Source organism: Stegostoma tigrinum, chromosome 32 (assembly GCF_030684315.1).
Source record: "Stegostoma tigrinum isolate sSteTig4 chromosome 32, sSteTig4.hap1, whole genome shotgun sequence".
Classification (NCBI taxonomy): Eukaryota; Metazoa; Chordata; class Chondrichthyes; order Orectolobiformes; family Stegostomatidae; genus Stegostoma; species Stegostoma tigrinum.
This window is the reverse complement of record NC_081385.1, coordinates 10,674,030-10,696,392: the sequence shown is the minus strand read 5'-3', so window position 1 is coordinate 10,696,392 and position 22,363 is coordinate 10,674,030. Positions and strand designations below refer to the sequence as shown.

The window sequence follows — 22,363 nt, the reverse complement described above, 5'->3', positions numbered from 1 at the left end:
AGCAAACTAAGCATGCAAATAGAAGCAAATACTGCAGATGTTGGAAATCTGGAACAGGCACAGAGGATACTGCAAGAACTCAGCAGGTCTGGCAATGGAGAGAAAAAACTGTTAATATTTTGAGTTCAAAATGACTTTTCTTTAGTAATAGTTTCTCTCTCCGTCTTGTTTTAAGAAAAAAGAACTTCTGAAGAAGAGTTGTATTGGACTCAAAACATTAACTTTCTTTCTCTCTCCACAGAATGCTGCCAGCGCTGCTGAGTTTCTGCAGCACTTCCTGCTTTTATTTCAGATTTCCATCATCTGCAGTGTTTTGCTTCCATATCATCGGGATAATACACATTCGGGTTTGGTTATGTATCTCCTGGGTACCAGTACATTGCTACTAACTAATCTTATTGTGATTGTGCCCTTAACCTAAGGCGAAGGCTAGAAAGAAAATAATTAGGAAGAGAGAGGGGTGGATAAAACAAATGCAAGGTCTAAACAATTGGTAAGTTTAGCTCAACCTACTTGATATAGTACAATGAATTAGAAATAAAAGCTGAAAATGTTGGAAATACTCCGCCAGGCTGGCAGCATCTGTGGAAAGAGGACTCTTTGATAAAGAAAGAGCTGAAAGAGCGTCTAAAACATTTTAATTGGATGATGAATTTAAAGAAAAATGTTGTAAATGACAAATGTTTCAAGTGAGCCTTTGTGTGATCAGTTGATCTTTGCTCTGTTTGGTGTTGGTTGGAAGTTGGTTATCATTAACAAGTTGAGAACTCTGAATGTTGATATCTATGCTTCCACATAATTAAAACTTACCAAGCACAGTTCATAGTTCTCTTCCTTATCAGATGTGATAGCAGATGACTAATAAATACAAGGTAGTCTTGGGTCAGGCTGCAGAAGAAGAAGAAAGTTCAGAAACGGTGAGAGGCCAACTTTTTAACTTATTTTCAGGTGTCTTTCTGTGTAATGTTTCAGTTGTAAAACGTGTTATTAAGAGGAAAGTGAAATGCTTGAGAATAATCTTACTTGCACTGCAGCAATATATTGCAGGGTACAATTTTTGATTGACTTTATTGATGCATGTGGTTGGATACTGCCAAAAAAACACTCAAAATTAAATTTTGCTGCAAATGTTCATCTCAGAAATTAGCAGCATGAATTGTAAACATTTTGGTTTAAGTAACTAGTCATCATTGTTATACTTTATTTGCAGCATAATTATTTAGAAATCACGGTAGATCATGGTATTTGAGGTCAATCGTTTTTGCTGGTTTACAAAGAGTGCTGGTTTATAAGGTGCCAGTTAAAACAGAGTTAGCTATAATTACTTGTGATAGAATACATTGAGGTATTTTTGCAATGTTTGGATAATGCTTTGTCTAAATAACAAAAGTCGGCTTGGCTTTCTGAATGAATTTTTGTGGAAAACAGGAGCAGATGTAGAACTTTTGTGCCATTTCTGCCATTTAATCTGATCATGGCTGACTGTCCAACTCTGCACCCTGTTCCTGATTTCTCCCCATGCCTTTTGATCCCTTTAGCCCTAAGAACTATGTCTATCTCCTTGAAAATATTGAATGATTTGGCCTGTACCGCTTTCTGAGGCAGAGAATTTCACCCTTTAGCAGAACTGTGACTGCACTCTGGTCACTGGACTCAAAATGTTAATTCTGTTTTCTCTTGATGCTGTCAGACCAACTGAATTTCTCCAGCAATTTCTGTTTTTGTTGGAGAAAAGGTTGTTTCTGCACAATGATGACGTGATGGGGATTTAAAGTCTTCAAACTCTTGTGAGAGCACAGTTCCATCCAGAGGCCACCCCTCATCTCCTGTCTTCAGCAGCACCTCCCAACTCTGACAGTTGCTGCTGATGGTCCAGAGGGAGAAAAAAATGGGGAAAAAAATCCCAGTAATATTTGGGAATGATCATATTGTTCACCCTGGAGCACCATTCTAAGGTATGCAAATTGGATCAGTATGCGTTATTGTCAAGGTTTTCCTACTTTTTCTTTCTTAGTGGTCTAATCTTTGGAGAATGTTTATCCTTCCCAACTGGATGATGACCACATTTTGGCCACTTGATGCCAAAGTGACTCAGGGATAGGACCTGGAAATGCACCTGATTTTTGGGGCCTGACTCCAGAACAAATGTGCAGTCCAACTTTTTAAAAACTCTTTTACAGTTCAACCTGGTCTTGTGATGGCCTACTGATACTTTATAATTCTAATAAGAGCCTACAGCCAAACCAATAAGAGCTCATGCTGTTAGGGACAAGGCACTGGCATGGCTAGTGGATTGGTTGAGTGGCAGAAGGCAGACAGTAGGGATAAAGGGATCTTTTTCAGGATGGAAGCTGGTGACTAGTGGAGTTCCACAGTGTTGGGGCCATAAACATTCACGTTTTAAATTAACGATCCAGATGATGAAACTGAAGGCATTACTGCTAAGCGTACAGATGACACAATGATAAATGGAGGGACAGATAGTGTTCAGGAGACGAGGATGCTGCAGAAAGACAGACAGGTTAGCAGAGTCAACAAGGAAGTGGCAGACAGAAATATAATGCAGGAAAGTGTGAAGTGATGCATTTTGGTAGGGAGAACAGAGGGGTAGACTATTTTATAAATGGGGAAAAGCTTCGGAAGTCTGAGGCACAAAGGGACTTGGCAATCCCAGTTCAGCATTCTCTTAATGTTAACATGCAGGTTCAGTTGGCAGTTAGGAAGGCAAATGCAATGTTAGCTTTCATTGTGATGGGGCTAGAATACAAGAGCAGTGATGTACTACTCAGGCTGTATAGGACTCTCATCAGGCCCCATTTGGAATATTCTGTACAGTTTTGAGCCCGGTATCTAAGAAAGGATGTGTTGGTTTGGAAATGGTCCAGTGGAGGTTTCGAAGAATCATCTCAAGGATGAAGGGCTTGTCATGTGTGGAGTAGTTGAGGACTCTGAGTCTGTGCTTGATGGCATTTAGAAGGATGAGGGGGGATTTTTATTGAAAAATAGAGAATATTGAGAGATCTGGATAGAGTGGACATTGGGAAGATGTTTCAACTGGTAGGAAAGACTAGGAGCTGAGGGTCCATATTCAGATTGAAGGGATGACCCTTTAGAACCAAGATTGTGAGGAATTTCTTCAGCCAGAGGGTGGTGAATCTGTTGAACTCATTGCCACAGTGAGCTGTGAGGGCCAAATCATTAAGCATGTTTAAGACAGAGATAGGTTCTTGATTAGTAAGGGGGTCAAAGGTTACAGGGAGAAGGCTGGAGAATTGGACTAAGAAACATAAGCCATGATCGAATGGTTGAGCATACTTGATGGGCTGAATACCCTCATTCTGCCCCCATATCTTGTGGTTATCTTATGGTTATGGTTGCAGCTCAACTCAACCTGCTCTCGGATGCAAACTGGAACCATTTTAATTAATGTTAAATCAGGAAGTATACGTGCCAATGGGACTTTTGAGGTGCTACAAGATCCTTAGTTCTATTTTTTGCCATTAATAATGGGTCAAAATCCTGAGCCTCTCTTCCCATACAGACTGCAGTGGCTGTGGAAGGCAAGAACAAATACAATGAGCAGTTAGGGATGGACATTAAATACTGGTGCAGCCAGTTAAGCTTATGCTAGAACAAAATGTCAAAAGAATGAATGTAATCATCTGACTGTATAAATGAAATAAATATATTCTTATATGTTCTTAAAATGTATTATTTCATTCACAGTGTTGAAGCTTACAGCCATCATGAAGGTGATCGTCACAACCTTGGCCTTTGTTCTGATCACGGGTACGTGCATCCAACCCTTCGCCCTCAGCAGCCGAAGAAATAACACGCTAACTGCGTACGAACAATGATTTCAATTTGAAGCACTCAGTGTTGCTGAGATTCTTTATTTAGTTTAAAAACAATGTTGTATACTATCTGTTTAACAATGCCCTATTAAATGTAACCATGGCACCATTTCTTCTGACATTCAAGTCCCCACAGCCCGAAGCTGCTGTCTCTTAGAGCGCGATGACAGTAAGTTAAATGTAAGGAGTTACCACATCCTCTCCTACTTTTCTCTTTTGCAGTCCTGCTCTATCAGGATTGGGAAAGGTCCCATGGCACTAGCTGCCCAGTATTTTGCTGCTGCAGAACTCAGCCTTGTGCTTTTGCACTGTGGGCCCATCTGGCATGGATGCCACACACAGCTTGTTTACCCTCAATTGAAGGCAACTGTGTGTATTGTAACTGGAACCCTCAGTTCAGTACATTTCCCCAGGCTCCTTGTCCTTGCAACATGATTCTACATACCTGCCAAGTGATGAAAACCCGTCACGTTGTGCACAGACTTTGTGACTGACTAATCATCAGCAAATGATGAGGAGGTGATAACAAAGTGTGGAGCTGGATGAACACAGCAGGCCAAGCAGCATCTCAGGAGCACAAAAGCTGACGTTTCAGGCCTAGACCCTTCATCAGAGAGGGGGATGGGGAGAGGGGGAGGCGGACCGAAGACGGAGAGAAAAGAAGGTAGGTGGAGAGGAGAGTATAGGTGGGGAGGTAGGGAGGGGATAGGTCAGTCCAAGGAGGACAGACAGGTCAAGGAGGCGGGATGAGGTTAGTAGGTAGGAAATGGAGGGGCAGCTTGATGTGGGAGGAGGTGATAGGTGAGAGGAAGAACAGGTTAGGGAGGCATAGACGAGCTGGGCTGGTTTTGGGATGCAGTGGGGGGATGGGACGAGCTGAGCCCAGCTTGTCCCTACCTATACTCTCCTCTCCACCTATCTTCTTTTCTCTCCATCTTCGGTCCGCCTCCCCCTCTCTCCCTATTTATTCCAGGACCCTCTCCCCATCCCCCTCTCTGATGAAGGGTCTAGGCCCGAAAATAATAAAATGTGAGGCTGGATGAACACAGCAGGCCAAGCAGCATCTCAGGAGCACAAAAGCTGACGTTTCGGGCCTAGACCCTTCATCAGAGAGGGGGATGGGGAGAGGGAACTGGAATAAATAGGGAGAGAGGGGGAGGCGGACCGAAGATGGAGAGTGAAGAAGATAGGTGCAGAGAGTATAGGCGGGGAGGTAGGGAGGGGATAGGTCAGTCCAGGGAAGACGGACAGGTCAAGGAGGTGGGATGAGGTTAGTAGGTAGCTGGGGGTGCGGCTTGGGGTGGGAGGAAGGGATGGGTGAGAGGAAGAACCGGTTAGGGAGGCAGAGACAGGTTGGACTGGTTTTGGGATGCAGTGGGTGGGGGGAAGAGCTGGGCTGGTTGTGTGGTGCAGTGGGGGGAGGGGACGAACTGGGCTGGTTTAGGGATGCAGTAGGGGAAGGGGAGATTTTGAAACTGGTGAAGTCCACATTGATACCATATGGCTGCAGGTTTCCCAAGCGGAATATGAGTTGCTGTTCCTGCAACCTTCGGGTGGCATCATTGTGGCACTGCAGGAGGCCCATGATGGACATGTCATCTAAAGAATGGGAGGCGGAGTGGAAATGGTTTGCGACTAGGAGGTGCAGTAGTTTGTTGCGAACTGAGCGGAGGTGTTCTGCAAAGCGGTCCCCAAGCCTCCGCTTGGTTTCCCCAATGTAGAGGAAGCCACACCGGGTACAGTGGATGCAGTATACCACATTGGCAGATGTGCAGGTGAACCTCTGCTTAATGTGGAATGTCATCTTGGGGCCTGGGATGGGGGTGAGGGAGGAGGTGTGGGGGCAAGTATAGCATTTACTGCGGTTGCAGGGGAAGGTGCCGGGTGTGGTGGGGTTGGAGGGCAGTGTGGAGCGAACAAGGGAGTCACGGAGAGAGTGGTCTCTCCGGAAAGCAGACAGGGGTGGGGATGGAAAAATGTCTTGGGTGGTGGGGTCGGATTGTAAATGGCGGAAGTGTCGGAGGATGATGCGTTGTATCCGGAGGTTGGTGGGGTGCTGTGTGAGAACGAGGGGGATCCTCTTAGGGCGGTTGTGGCGGGGGCGGGGTGTGAGGGATGTGTTGTCGGAAATACGGGAGACGCGGTCAAGGGCGTTCCCGATCACTGTGGGGGGAAAGTTGCGGTCCTTAAAGAACTTGGACATCTGGGATGTGCGGGAGTGGAATGTCTTATCGTGGGAGCAGATGCGGCGGAGGCGGAGGAATTGGGAATAGGGGATGGAATTTTTGCAGGAGGGTGGGTGGGAGGAGGTGTATTCTAGGTAGCTGTGGGAGTCGCTGGGCTTGAAATGGACATCAGTTACAAGCTGGTTGCCTGAGATGGAGACTGAGAGGTCCAGGAAGGTGAGGGATGTGCTGGAGATGGCCCAGGTGTACTGAAGGTTGGGGTGGAAGGTGTTGGTGAAGTGGATAACTGTTCGAGCTCCTCTGGGGAGCAAGAGGCGGCGCCGATACAGTCATCAATGTAGCGGAGGAAGAGGTGGGGTTTGGGGCCTGTGTAGGTGCGGAAGAGGGACTGTTCCACGTAACCTGCAAAGAGGCCGGCATAGCTGGGGTCCATGCGGGTGCCCATGGCCACCCCCTTAGTCTGTAGGAAGTGGGAGGAGTCAAAAGAGAAGTGGTTGAGTTGTTGGTAGTGTTCCAACACCACCTCCTACCGCCCCCTCGATCATGACCCCACACCCGAGCACCAAACCATCATCTCCAACACCATTCATGACCTCATCACCTCAGAGGACCTCCCACCCACAGCCTCCAACCTCATTGTTCCCCAACCCCGCACGGCCCGTTTCTATTTCCTTCCCAAAATCCACAAACCTGACTGCCCTGGTCGACCCATCGTCTCAGCCTGCTCCTGCCCCACCGAACTCATCTCCACCTATCTGGACTCCATTTTCTCCCCTTTGGTCCAGGAACTCCCCACCTACGTCCGTGACACCACCCACGCCCTCCACCTCCTCCAGGACTTCCAATTCCCTGGCCCCCAACACCTCATATTCACCATGGACGTCCAGTCCCTGTACACCTGCATTCCGCATGGAGATGGCCTCAAGGCCCTCCGCTTCTTCCTGTCCCGCAGGCCCGACCAGGCCCCCTCCACCGACACTCTCATCCGCCTAGCGGAACTCGTCCTCACACTCAACAACTTCTCTTTTGACTCCTCCCACTTCCTACAGACTAAGGGGGTGGCCATGGGCACCCGCATGGGCCCCAGCTATGCCTGCCTCTTTGCAGGTTACGTGGAACAGTCCCTCTTCCGCACCTACACAGGCCCCAAACCCCACCTCTTCCTCCGGTACATTGATGACTGTATCGGCACCACCTCTTGCTCCCCAGAGGAGCTCGAACAGTTCATTCACTTCACCAACACCTTCCACCCCAACCTTCAGTTCACCTGGGCCATCTCCAGCACATCCCTCACCTTCCTGGACCTCTCAGTCTCCATCTCAGGCAACCAGCTTGTAACTGATGTCCATTTCAAGCCCACCGACTCCCACAGCTACCTAGAATACACCTCCTCCCACCCACCCTCCTGCAAAAATTCCCTCCCCTATTCCCAATTCCTCCGCCTCCGCCGCATCTGCTCCCACGATAAGACATTCCACTCCCGCACATCCCAGATGTCCAAGTTCTTTAAGGACCGCAACTTTCCCCCCACAGTGATCGAGAACGCCCTTGACCGCGTCTCCCGTATTTCCGGCAACACATCCCTCACACCCCGCCCCCGCCACAACCGCCCTAAGAGGATCCCCCTCGTTCTCACACACCACCCTACCAACCTCCGGATACAACGCATCATCCTCCGACACTTCCGCCATTTACAATCCGACCCCACCACCCAAGATATTTTTCCATCCCCACCCCTGTCTGCTTTCCGGAGAGACCACTCTCTCCGTGACTCCCTTGTTCGCTCCACACTGCCCTCCAACCCCACCACACCCGGCACCTTCCCCTGCAACCGCAGGAAATGCTATACTTGCCCCCACACCTCCTCCCTCACCCCTATCCCAGGCCCTAAGATGACATTCCACATTAAGCAGAGGTTCACCTGCACATCTGCCAATGTGGTATACTGCATCCACTGTACCCGGTGCGGCTTCCTCTACATTGGGGAAACCAAGCGGAGGCTTGGGGACCGCTTTGCAGAACACCTCCGCTCAGTTCGCAACAAACAACTGCACCTCCCAGTCGCAAACCATTTCCACTCCCCCTCCCATTCTCTAGATGACATGTCCATCATGGGCCTCCTGCAGTGCCACAATGATGCCACCTGAAGGTTGCAGGAACAGCAACTCATATTCCGCCTGGGAAACCTGCAGCCATATGGTATCAATGTGGACTTCACCAGTTTCAAAATCTCCCCTTCCCCTACTGCATCCCTAAACCAGCCCAGTTCGTCCCCTCCCCCCACTGCACCACACAACCAGCCCAGCTCTTCACCCCACCCACGCATCCCAAAACCAGTCCAACCTGTCTCTGCCTCCCTAACCGGTTCTTCCTCTGACCCATCCCTTCCTCCCACCCCAAGCTGCACCCCCAGCTACCTACTAACCTCATCCCACCTCCTTGACCTGTCCGTCTTCCCTGGACTGACCTATCCCCTCCCTACCTCCCCACCTATACTCTCTGCACCTATCTTCTTCACTCCCCATCTTCGGTCCGCCTCCCCCTCTCTCCCTATTTATTCCAGTTCCCTCTCCCCATCCCCCTCTCTGATGAAGGGTCTAGGCCCAAAACGTCAGCTTTTGTGCTCCTGAGATGCTGCTTGGCCTGCTGTGTTCATCCAGCTCCACACTTTGTTATCTTGGATTGTCCAGCATCTGCAGTTCCCATTATCAATGATGAGGAGGTGATTGTCTTGTTTTGGGGGGGGGGGTTGCATTTGTTTAATAGAAATCATTTAAAATTTGCACACCAAAGCATGTTGCCATGTTGCCTGTATGAATGCAGACAATGAGAATTGGTCAGGAGCATCACTACCAAACACATCAAGGCCAGCAGATACATGGGAACACCACCATGTCGCTCACCATCCTGACTTAGAAAATTATCGCCACTCCTTCACTGTCAATGGCTTGAATTCTTGGAATTCCCTCCTTAATGGCATTGTGGGTCTGCCTAAACTGCAGCGTTTCAAGAAGGCAACTCACCACCACCTTCTCAAGTGTAACTAACAACAGCCAGCAATGCCCATGTTCTACGAGAGAATGAAAGAACCACATAATGTCCTTTCCAGCCTTCGATTTCTAGGAGTAGGAGAGTCAATGGACAACAAACAGAAACTGTCTGATTTTCTTAACCTGCTTGGAGGTGCAGATGTTAAATGTGGCACAGTAACAGCAACCCACTAGTGGGCTCAGTGACCTAATGAAGGACAAAGAATCAAACCCCATACATCTCGAGCTCTCGCTACATCGAATGAATTAACCTGTAAAATGCTGCATTGTTTACTTGTGCCTAGACTCCACTACATTCTCAAATTTGCTGATGATCTTCGGTAGAGAAGCTATTTATTACACAGTAACTTTAGAAAACTTGTAACAATTAGTACCAAAGAAGCTGCATATTTTCTATGTCAGACAAAAATGTCAGTTTCAGAGATAGTAGGAACTGCAAATGCTGGAGAATCTGAGATAACAAGGGTTAGATTTGGATGAACACAGCAGGCCAAGCACCATCAGAGGAGCAGGAAAGCTGACGTTACCAGAAGGGTCAAGGCTCGAAATGTCAGTCTTCCTGCTTCTCTGCTGCTTGGCCTGCTGTATTTATCCAGCTCTACACCTTGCTATCTCAAAAATGTCAGTTTGTGGCTTTTGATGCAAGACATTGTGAAGTAGCTATGTAAAATCAAAATGTGACCAACCGTTCCAATTTAGGTCTATTTTCTCCTATTCATTTTTTTGTAGGAACTCAAGGTGCAGTCCTGTGGCGAAATGAGCCCCAAAAACGTCTAGATAACCTGAAAAATAGTCTTCAGAACTACTTCAGTCAAGTTAGTGACAAAGCTCGAGACACTATTGAGCACATTGATAACTCTGAGTTTGGCAAGCAGCTAAAGTAAGTAAATAATCATAGCTGGTGTTCTATCAAATATTTGGCTATTCGTACAATGTAATGATAATAGTCATTTCCAGTAAGAGAAATTATGTCTAGTTTTGATGAGCAATGTTCAAAAAAGTCCTGAAGACAAATTGTTTTTGAGTAATTTACAATCCAATAGTTTTATTGGGTGGATTTCAACCAAAAGTAAGGTTGAGTTTTAGTTCCAAGGAAGAGAGTATTGTTGGTGGTGGAAGTCTGAAATCAGCTTCAAAAACAAACATGTTTCCAATCCCTCAATTCCCATGTTTAATTGATGCTGGATATTAGCCAAGGGGTGAACTCAATCCGTTGTAACTTGAATTAAGATGTTGAAGCATCATGAGCATACAGCTTTTGAGTTTTCACTGAGCAGCAGCGGCTCGTTGTGAGAACTTAGTGGCTTCAGAAGGCAACTACCTTCACACCCACCACCTGGATCCAGGGGCTTACCTGGTGAAGCCTCCAGAATCAAGCACATTCTTGAATGGCCCAACCCTCCGAACTCACCTCCAAGTATCTCCTTCCTCCCCATCAATGTGCCCACCACCAGCCTTGTTACCTCCTTATTCTGCCCATCTACCATTCCTATATATCCCCTAGGTGCCATATTCAAACTCCCATTACCACTGGTCCTGATGTTCTCCCAGCCCCAACTCTCACCAACTTACCTGAGGCTTCAATCCATCTCCAGCCTGAAATGCTCCATCGTGGTTCCACAGAGAGGCCCCAAACTCCCAATATGGGATCAGGAGGCGCTTGATCAATTCCCACCCCAACCTTTGTCACTGAAAGATCCTCTGTTACTGCCCTGTTCCATCCTGCCCACTGTGGTCACAGCCTCCACTGTCTGGGTCCCTGCCTCTCTGGAGACTTAGTCCAACACTGCGGCCAAGGAGTGAAAACATAGCAGGGGCTGTGGGGCTGAACAGTGACTTCACTGGTGCACTGTGAGTTCTGAATTGTGGGCATGACATTTTGACCTAAGCACTTTCAACTCAGTTAAGTAGAAACTTCCCATAGAGTTTGCCTAAAATTATAAATTTTGCTTCAGTGATTCATGACATCAAAATGTTGACTAAGACTCACTTGGTAGCTAAGGCGAAGCCATCAGTTTCCCTGTCGAAATGCAACACATTGGCCCAAAAATTGTCTATCTGAATCTTGGATGGCTATCAACAGTTGTGATATTTACTTTCCAACACTACTAAGCTTAAATTTCAAAATGTATTTGTGTGGACAGGTGCAAAGTGGCTCAGTTTTTTAAATAACATAACCTTCATTGTTACTTTTTGTTTTGTTTATAGTCTAACAATTTCAGAGAGCTTGGAGAAACTCAACGGATATGTTACAGAACTGCAAAGGATTGTGTCTCCCCTGTCAGATGAAATTCGTGAGAGATTACAGAAAGACAGATTGCAGCTGGAGGAGAAGATTCAGATGGACTTGAAGGAGTTTAAAGTTAAAATCCTTCAGTACACCAGTGACCTCCGCAATAAGGTCAATCTTAGTGTTGAGACATCCCAGTTTATGCTGGAACCCCTGGCCAACAGCATTCAGGAGCAGGTTATTCAGAATGCTAAAATCCTCCATCAAAGCCTGACCCCTTTAGCTGAGGAAATCAAGGCAAAAATTCAGTCCAATATGAAGGACTTTAAAATGAATATTGCACCATTTACTGAAACCGTTCGCAAGAGATTAGATGCTCATCCTTTAACCAGCAAACTCAGTGAAAAATTCGATCAAAAGCTGGAAGAGATGAGACAGACTTTCACTCCTGTGGTCGAGAACTTCCAAAAGTATCTCACTCCATATACTAAAGACCTTAAAAACAAGTTGACCTCTCTGTGGGACAGACTCTACCAAAATATTAATGAAGGGTACTAAGAGAAACCAAATGACCCATTTTGAACTGAGTACTGACTGGTCCTTTATTTCAGTATTAGCTCCTCGAAGTTCCAATGTTTACTTTAATGTACATGGGTTTTATTTATTTTGTAGCCAGGATACAGCCAAAGTGCTGCGTTAATATACACACAACACTGCCTTTACGAGAAGAATTGTTCCCATATTTGGGGAAGTTTGTTATCACAAATCTTGTTGTCACAAATTATGTTTCCATCAGGCGAGCTGACATTAAGGGTATCCTTTCTAAATGCACACAATAGCTTCATGAAGAATGTCAGCATCAGTGGGTTGCCAGGCTATGTTGCTATCTGTGATCATTACAAATTAATCTCTGGCTACATTAATCTGATTTACTGCTGGTAATAAAATTGAGGGAATGTTTTAATAATAGCTTTGAAGGGTGTATTGTCTTGATTTAATGATGTTCTCACGTGCATTGCAGAGTAATTGAACTAGTTCTGAAATGGCAGTGTTTTCTCCGCTTGTGCGGATAATTAAACCGGATAGAAATCTGTTGAAGGAGTTGGATAAAACCATAAGAATTAGAATCAGGTATAAGCAATTCATCTCCTTCGAAACTGCTCCACGAATAAATATGATCATGGTTGATCTCATCTTGTCCTCAACTCCACTTGCCTGCTCCATACCTATAACACTTTAGCCCGTTACTAATTAAAAATCTATTTGTTCCTTAAATTTATAAAGTGTTGCAACAACATGACTCTCTGGGTAGTGAATTCCACAGCTTCATGACCCAATGAGACGTAATTTCTCCGTTTCTCTATTTTAAATATTTCACCCCCTTAGCCTCAAATTATGATCTCTCGTTCTAGATTGCCCTGCAAGGGGGAGCATCCTTTTCCATATACATGGACATTCCCCTTTAACATCTTGAACACCTTAATTAGATCTCCGCTCATTCTCCTAAACTCGAGTGAGGCGTTGGCCTAAACTAATCAATCTCTCTTCATAAGACAAGACTTTCACCCCTGGAATTAATCTTGTGAACCTTCTCCGAACTGCCTGTAATGAAAAAACATCCTTCCTCAGATAAGGGATCCAGAACTGTACAATGCTCGAGATGCAGTCTCACCAATGTATCTCGGTTCTTTTTCATTTTATTAACATCCCTTTTCGAGATTTTTCAAAATTTCATCAAGAATGAGAGTAATAAGGAAAAGGGGAATATGCATTACCCAAGTGACAGCATCAAATACCCCTGGATTGGTTTCGCATTGTTTGGTACAAAATAAAATTCCTATTGTGCCGTAGCAATGCTTTGACCATCTCCAACAGCAAAGCCTAACCAACTTCCTTTGAGGTTCAAAGGCATAACTTTTGTCAGTGCCCAGGGACTGACAGAAAACTAACCAGCCCAGCCATTTCAATACCTTCATTTTAAAAAAGCAGACTGGAAGTTGGGTATTCTTTCTGAAACATCTTAAGAATTTGATTCCATAGCAAAACCCTGGTTAAAAGGGCACATTGATCAATGATATATTTTTCTAACCCAGAGACTATTAATCATTCTTTTTCACTCTTAATTTTTCTTTCTGCTTTTAATTACAAATTTAATTTCAAATGCTATCATTTTTGCATTTGTTTGCATTATAAAATTGCTGTCTTTAGAAGGTCTTGCGCAATGTGGAGACTTTAATTCCTCGGGATAGTCATAATCAATAAGTCTGGAGTGAAACTGTTATTCCTAAACTCCACAATCCTAGACCCAGTCACCCCCACTTCTCATGGCTAATCCACCTAACCCACACATCCGTGGGCAGTTTAGCACGGTCAATTCACCTAAGCTGCACATCTTTGAACTGTGGGAGGAGACTCACACAGACAAGGCGAAAAGGTACAAACTCCACACAGACACTCACCCAAGGCTGGAGTCCCTGCCGCTTATGAGGTAGCATTACTAACCACTGAGCCAACCTGCTGCCCTAAGAGTGCAAACCAGGACAGAAAGCTATATTACACTGTTGTTGACCATAGTGATTCTCAATTCAGTTGCTGGTCGATTGGATTTGGGACTTGATTGAATTCTCAGTTTTTCTGCAGAGCCTTTGAGTGTTATTTCTTTTCAACACACATGGGAGAAAGAAGATCTGTCTTACTTAAAGCTTTTAGATGTAGGAGTCCCAATGCTCGTTTCTATCAGTTCTGTGATAAATCTGCAACTTACAACAAACACATAAGTAACAGCCGCCCAAACTTTTCTTAACTCATAGGCAACTGGTGCCAGCAAAATTATAAATTCCAACTTCTCACAAAAGGTGCCTGCTCCTGTGGATGCTGTGAGTAACTTAATTCCACTTTTGCTTCAAGTTATTAAAAATAATGATTAATCCCCCATTTCCCGATTCAAACATAACATATTTAGTCAACAAATGCTGGAGATCACAGCGAGTCAGGCAGCATCTACAGAGAGAGCGCAAGCTAACGTTTCGAGTCTAAATGACTCTTCATCAGAGCCTTTGCCTTGGAGACGTGAAAGACCATTTTTAAATGTATTTCATCACAAGGTCAACAAGATATATAGATGGACTCGTAGAACAACAGGGAACAGCATCAGTGCACTGTGCCAAATGAAGTTGTGACAGAGTCTACAGCTACATTGTCTTTTGCAGCATTATGAACAATTCTTAGCAAGTTGAATCAACAAGCTCCATTGAAATAATCTTGCATTTCAAATTTTGATTTTTCTCAATAAAAGCTAAGGGATAATGGTCAGTGTGTGTCTGCGTCCCTTTGTGATTATAAGTGATATTGAAACACTGAAGTGATTTTATCTCTACCACTTTAGCTGTAACTGTCCTCAATGAAATGCCTTCTTGAAATTATGTTAACTATGAGGATGTACTGATGTGTGACTTTTCTTGTGGTTATGGTGAACACCACACAGTTCCTCGTGTGATTCAAGTTATAAAACTTATAGTCCAAACCTCTGTTTTCAAATTTGTATTAAAAAATCCCATGGCACTTTTCAAAGAAGATTCAGAGGCTTCCACACATTTTTGGATCTAGTGTTTATCCCTCAGTCGTCCTTACATGATCCAGTCCTTACATCATTACAGTTTTTAGGACCTAGATGCGTACAAACTAACTTATATTGTAACAGTGGCTACAGTCCCAGAAGTGTCCAAGTGAGGCGAGCACAGTGATGGGGATACAGAGATAATCTACTGTGATTTGGACAAGTTCAAGAAGTGGGAAAATGCATGATACATGCTGTACAATGTGGATAAATATGAGGTTACCTACATTGATAGCAAAAAGAGGAAGGTAGACTATTATCTGAATGGCGATATATTGAAAGGGGGAGGTACACTGAGCCTGGGTGTCCTCCATACACCAGACACTGTAATTCAGCAGCAGGCAGTGAAATAGATAAATAGTGTGTTGGCCTTCATGGCAAGACAATTCAAATACAGGAGCAGGGATGCCTTGCTGTAATTGTACAGAGCCTTGGTTAGACCATTCCTGGAGTGTTGAGTACAGTACTGGCCTGCTTATCCAAAAAGGTTATTCTGGCTATGGAGGGAGTGCAACTAATACTCACCAGACTGATTCCTGGGCACACAGGACTGATGTGTGAAGAGATACCGGATTGGTTAGGACTATTTTGATTGGAGTTTAGAAGAGTAAAGGGTATCTCATAGAAACCGAAAACATTCTAACAGGTTGAGGCAGGGTAAATGCAGGAAGGATATTTTTCACCCAGATACTGGTTTGTCTACAGAATTCTCTGCCCTGGAAAGTGGTTGAGGCCAAAACATTGAATATTTTCAAAATGTTAGTTATAATTCCTCACGCTAAAGTGATCAAAGGTGTGGAGAGAAAATGGAAAACCGAGTTGGTTGATCAGCCACAATCATATTGAATGATGGAGCAGAAGTGAAGGAGAACTGAACGGTCTACACCTACCCCTATTTTGTTCGTAAAAAGCACTTTGTTAACATTCTGTTGATATCTCAAGGTTGTGAAAGGCAATAGTTTTTCATCACACCGTACTGTGTTAAAATCAGTGTTCATCAGGTTGACTACCAGTCTAACTCATTGCTCCTTAGATGTCAAAATTGTGGAATACCTTGGGCTGAATTTCCCCATATTTTGGCAATTGTCAATTTCAGGGAGTTTCATGAAGGGTTTTCCTCCCCCAGTCCTGGCAACATTTTTCTTCCAATTCTCCACTGCTCACCTGATTAATGTATCTTCTCTCTATGGTAAAGCTCCTGTGTAATCTTGAAGTCAGCAAAGGCAGAAGTGTTTCAGCAGTGCCAAAACCTACCACAGGCAGTATATTTAAACCACAGCTGCACCACTTCAAACAGTGCTAGCCAGGGACCGCTGTTAGTGAGCTGCTGTGCCATTGCAGATGACACGGCTGAGGGAGCCAGTTGGGACCCGGCCATCCAAGTGGATGGGGTGTGGGAGAGGAGAGTTCGTCTCTTTCCCCAAGACTGCCAGAGGAAACCATGGCCCCAGTCATACCAACCTGATCTGAAGCGGCCACTTGGGTCCAGAGGAAAGCGAAGCAGTGCCACGGGACAGTTGATGACTTTCGGCGCTCTGCAAGGGTGATCATCACTGTCTGCTCTCTGCTACCTCACACCCACTTTAATTATATCACTTCATCGACTTTTCACTGAGGTTCCTGGTCTACCAAACTCAGCACGTCTGGCTGCGTCTGTGGAGGGAGAAACAGAAGTTACCGTTTCCAAGGAAGGGTCACTGGACCTGAAGCATTAACTCTGTTTTCTCCTTCACAGATGTTGCCAGACCTGCTGAGTTTTTCCAGCAACTTTGTTTTTGTTCCTGTTTTTGAGTGTGGCTTGATTTCTTTCTGCAGCACACTCTGTTTGTTTCAGATTTTCAGCACCTGCAGTACTTTGCTTTTACTTGTGGCCTTACCATGCTCACATGCAGAGTCTCCATTCAGTGATTCTCACTGACCCCACCTTGGGCCAGGCCTTCCTGCCGTCAGTGTTTTCTACTCACTCACACTCTGGCTACCTCCCCTGCACCTGCAGCATCACTAGCAGATCTTCCCGATACTTTCATCTAACTCAATCCCTCCTTTTTTAATCAATTTTTTTTATCAGGAGATAACAGCCCATGGTAGCAATGTAAGGGTCATGCTGCTGGCATTCATCTCTGTGAGAGGATTGCGATTGCTCATGTGAGAATGCTGAGGCCTCCACTTCCTGGCAACGATATCAGCTTCAATGTGATGCACTGCTCTCCCACTGTAATCACCATGAACATGTTCTTAAGATGCTCAAACAGCTGCTCTCACCTTAATGCCCATTGGAACATAATGTGCTGTCATTCTTGCAAGTGAAAGCATTGGATATTGTGAAGCCTTCAAATGGCTAATGTCCACGTTTCCTGTTGTTTAAAAAAAATTAAGAAAGAACAAACAAAAAAATCTGTACTTGCTTTTCTGATGAAACAGTGGCTCTTTCCTTTGGAGCAAGAATGGCTTACAGTCGGTGGATGATACCTCCATCTAGTTCAGATCTATTGGAAACCAGCTGTCAGTGAAGCCCTGTCTCACTTGTTATGCCCACCCCGCATTTGTCTATCATGGTGAAGAGAATGTTCCACTTGCTCAATGTCTTCATTCTTCTCCTCGGAAGATTGCTGCTGCCTCTCCTGGCTCTTCAGTATCTACCCTCTTCACCAGCTCCAGTTGTGCAGAGCATAGAACGTTAAGACTGGAAGCACATTCTGTCTAGACTACTGGGTATCCCTCCCTCCACACTGGGTTTCTTCAAGCATTGGAACCTCATCTTGAAGATGCCTATTGTCTGCTCCAAGGTGGCCTTAATACAAGAATGAGCTATATTGTATTTTCTCTTGACATCAGCCAGGGATTTGAATAAAATATTTGGAGACGGTAGCCATTGTCTCCCAATAGTCACCCATGAAAATTATCTGGCCCTTGGAAAGAAGCAGGAGCCTGAGAATTATCAACAATGTAGGCATCATTGCACAGAATTCTGGGATGTGGTACCAATGATCACAGATGACTAAGACCTTGACTGTTAATGAACACGGCTGCATTATGACATGGCCTTCTCAACACTGAGTAAAGACTATTGTATCCTGCACCTGGGAGGGGTTGGCTATGTCGAAAAAGGCCACTGGCCAGGCTGCAGCATTGACCTCATCATGGGGAAATGAGATAAAGCGATGTGATGTGTCATAAAGTTCATCGGTATCGTCCTTGAAACATTTTGGGTTAAGGATTGGGAGGTACCATACAGATCCCTAGTGCATCCTTGGTGGAATTGGCACCATCTAGACTCCCTCTGATACCTGGAAGAATAGGAACCTGCATGTAAATAAGGCACAATTAAGCAAAATGAGATGCTGATATAAGCAAATAGGGTGAAGTTCTCTTTTTATCAATGAAAACATAAAGGCAAAATCAGACTTTAATTTTTTCTCAATGTTGAGAATCTCTTTTTTTTCCATTGTTGTTGCATTCTCCCAATTTTCTCATCATTGTCCATGTTGTTCAGAAATTGGGAAAATTCCACCCCTTCCCTCACTCGTTGCCCTCTGTTGCAGTTCTGTTTGGTGACAGCTAACCACTATGTCTTGTTATTTACAACTGTAGTTATACTGCACTCTATCCCTACATCCGCTGCCCCCGGGTTTCTCAATAATAAATAGAAATTTACAGTACATATCCCTTTACATTCTCAAATTCCTCAAAGTTCGTACACTTCGCATTTAAAATCAGCTCAATCCACTGGTAATAACTTAATTTGTACTTTACAAAGACATTCCAACAACACCAAGAGTTGAATAAATGATCTACAGGGTGTATGTTCAGTACCCTCTTTATATAGTTATTCATCAACTTTACTTATAGATGCTGGTAGTGAAATGTTTTTCTCTGCAAAGTCCTCTTTACCTTCTTGTATAGTCCAAGGACAGTGTGTCGAAGGCAGAAGTCAATATCCATTTTAGGCTGAGCTACATTTTTTATACAATTTGCAAGTATTTGGAGTTGACATAATCTTTGTATTTTCTATTTTGCTGTTATTTGTGCCATGGCGAGGTTAGTAAGGTTAGAAAGAAATAATCTGCATTAATATTTCCACTTTTCATGACCTTGTGACATCTCAAAGGAAGCATTTGTTTTGAAGTATAATCAGTGCCGTAATGCAAAGAAACATTGTGGTCTATTTGTGAACACGAAATTCTCAAAATAGCAATGTAATAAGTGATAGATTATCTATTTTTCCTGATGTTGGTTCAGGGGCAAAGTTCAGTAAATTAATGAGGTTTAAAACTTTTCACAATGATTCTCAGCATCAGTCAAAATCATTCCTTTCTTTATCTTGTTGTTTAATTCATTCACAGGATGTAGGCATCATTGGCTAGGGCAGCATTTATTGCCCATCCCTAATTGCTCAGAGGTCAGTTAAGTGTCAACCACACTACTGTGGTTCTGGAGTCACGTCAGGTAAGGATCGTAGTTTCCTTCCCGAAAGGACATTAGTGAACCAGATGGGTTTTCCCCCAACAATCGACAATGCATTCACGGTCAATTTTAGATTCCTAATTCCAGATATGAATTTAATTCAAACTCCACCATCTGCCAGTGGCAGCATTTGAACCCCAAAACATTGCCTGGGTCTTTGGATTAATATTCTTGTAATAGTACCACTAGACCATCATCTCCACTGAATCCCTGTAAGATTCAGGGATAATCTTCCAGCACCTCTTTGTAATGAAGGACAAGGTACAAAAACAGAATTTATCAACTTGTCTGGCTCCTACATCCAACTTACCTGTCAAAACTTTTGTTCTGCTCTGTCTTACCAATGCCATTTCAATGAGTGTTGCTCCCTTGTTCTTGCTAAGCATCAGTAATATCGAATACATAATCTTCATCCTGAATTGACACTAATGAAGTAATAACTTGCATCTACTATAAATATTTCAATACATTTTGCCTCTTCTCTCTTCCCAAGAATCATTAAGCTTACAAAAATGAAGCATAATCAAATCAATGCTGTACCTCTTGTATCTCTTTGTTCACTTTGCAATATTTTGGTTTTCTCAGTGACGGACCGTATCATTTTTGACAAGAGCCTCCTTTAGAAAAATGTTTGAACACATCTGGATGCAAATCAAACCCTTTATATCTGTATCAGATAAACATCTGTTTTTTTCACCAATTTCACTTTTCTCACATCTCAAACTTATGAACCAGTTCTGCGAGAATTCCTGTAAGAAATATTGGATCATCTAAGCTCATGGTTCATTGTAGAAGAAGAGGAAGATGAAGTGGCTTCATCTCTGGATGTTCACATACTCTCCATCTCAATCCCTCAAAAAAATTGATGGAGTGATGAAGTAAAGAGGGAATGCAATTATTAATAGCTATTGGACTGTCAGATGGGACTGTAAGCTTCCAGGATAATGATCTCTCTCACTCAAAGATCATGGAAACATTATCAAAAAATATTTAAGCATTCATTGAGTGAAACTTTCTTGTTGGGTTTTCCATTAGAATTAACATTTTAAAAAATATTTGTACACAGAACATTGCTGTGGAGCAGAAGTCAGCCAGTGAGCACATTGAATCTGCTCTGCCATTCGATGAGATCATGGCTGATCTACTAATACTCAACTCCACTTTCTTGCTCTTTCCCCCTCACTGCTGATTTTTTTATTGATTAAGAAAGACTCTGCTGTTGCCATCGCTAGCTAGACCTGCACTTAGTGCCTCCTAGATGCTCGGTCTTGAGTTTCTAGACCTAGTCAAAGCCCATTTAGCATTCTGAGATGCCATTAAATTTGTAATCTTACTCTTGTTGAATTTCTTGATTCATACAACATTGGAGATTCCTGACATCTAAATTTTGTTGTTCCCATAATTGTCTAGCTTGCATGAAATTCATAACTAGGAATTAAAGAGCAGGCCAAAAGCCAGAAATGCAAACAAAAGAATCATGCAAGTTGTTTACTGCAATAGATAAATAAATGAATGCTGCTGCCAAAATAAATACAGCTCACTAACTCAAACATTAGCAATCTCACAACAGATTGGGCAAAGTAGACAAGGTCCATTGTACTGTGAGCTCATTAACAGGGCTAGAACATGGCCTAGAAACAGCCTCCATTGTCAATTCCATCTTCAAGTTTTGGCAATTGCAAACTTTGGTACACTGGGAATTTGGCATGATTATAACTTATAAAGTTTCTGCCATAGGCTGTTATTTTTGTCTTTTAATATCTTCTTACCTGTGACAGAAAGAATTTCAACTTCTGTATCAAACTGAAGTAAATGGTTGAAAAGAAATTGTTCTGACATTACTGTCTTTTGGCTGATTCTATCTGGCATTATACACAGCAGATGTCACTGAAGCTCTATTTTAAGATGTAGCATTACGACGCAGACAAATTTTCAAACTGAGTCATTTGGCTACTACCTGCCAACTGTTTTGAATCAGTGATTTTAAAGTAGAAATTCTCGGGAAATTCTCAGTCAGACCCGGGCATGTGAAAGATGTAGTCTCAGAGGCTTCCTCTTGAGCGACTTTCTCCTTCTCTCTATAGTTCACTTGAAAGAGCCAAGCAGTGAAAAAGTCCCCCAGATTTGTTAACTCTTTGCTGGAGAAAAAGCTTAACAAAACAAAAATTGAGGGTATTCCTTACGGGATGGGAAATTCCATTTCTTTAAAGAACAATCATCAAAATTGCTGTTCCTTTTAATATATGGCCCACACAGATCCCAAACAGCTTTATTGTTGTCTACTTGAGGTATGGTTGTACCGATTATAACCAGGAAGTCCCTTTTCCAGGGCTCAGCATGGATGTTTACAGTGTGACTTGAAACACTTATTCCAGAATAAACAATAGATATAAAACTGATATGAAGCCAGTTGGTCCATGACATATTGGACCAGGTTATCAGTAGCAAAACAGAAAATAAAACACTACCCATAGTGTTGGTAATGTTGGCACACTCCTCTTGAAGATGGCAAACAGCACCAGAGTGAGGCACAAACCAATTGTTGTTGCAACGAAGCAAGCCAGAGTTGTACTCCAGTCTCCACTTACTGCTGCTGATGTTTTTCCGACACGAACACTGTGGAATATGAAGTTACCTAAACAAGGTCTCGCACGCTTTTCCTCAGGATTTTCAGTTACTACTGAGGACCCAACAAAGCCTGCACTGCTGCCTTGATTCTCCTGGATCAATTTCATAGGATGCAACCTGGCATTCCTGCTGTTTGTTCATTCCTGAGTGAAGCCCCCATCGCCTGAATGGGCAGGGCCATTGTCAGCCCTGGTCTCACCATTGTCTACACGAGTCTCATTAGCGGTAAGGTCGGGTGGTAGCAAACCAGAATCTTTCAGAGCGCCTGGCCTGGCTTCTGGGTCAGTGTCTGCCATGTTAATCATTGTTGAAGAATAGATCAGAGCTGGAAATAT

The 22,363-nt window shown here is 43.8% G+C and overlaps 1 protein-coding gene across 1 annotated transcript; it reads left to right on the top strand.

Annotated features, from left to right (window-relative positions):
• Positions 1 to 813: 813 nt before the first annotated feature.
• Positions 814 to 14,523, top strand: LOC125466995 (apolipoprotein A-I-like). Its single transcript, XM_048562273.2, has 4 exons — positions 814 to 917; positions 3,727 to 3,789; positions 9,820 to 9,970; positions 11,299 to 14,523. The coding sequence occupies exons 2-4, from the start codon at positions 3,747 to 3,749 to the stop codon at positions 11,876 to 11,878; spliced, it is 774 nt and encodes a 257-aa protein (XP_048418230.1). The 5' UTR covers positions 814 to 917; positions 3,727 to 3,746; the 3' UTR covers positions 11,879 to 14,523.
• Positions 14,524 to 22,363: the final 7,840 nt, after the last annotated feature.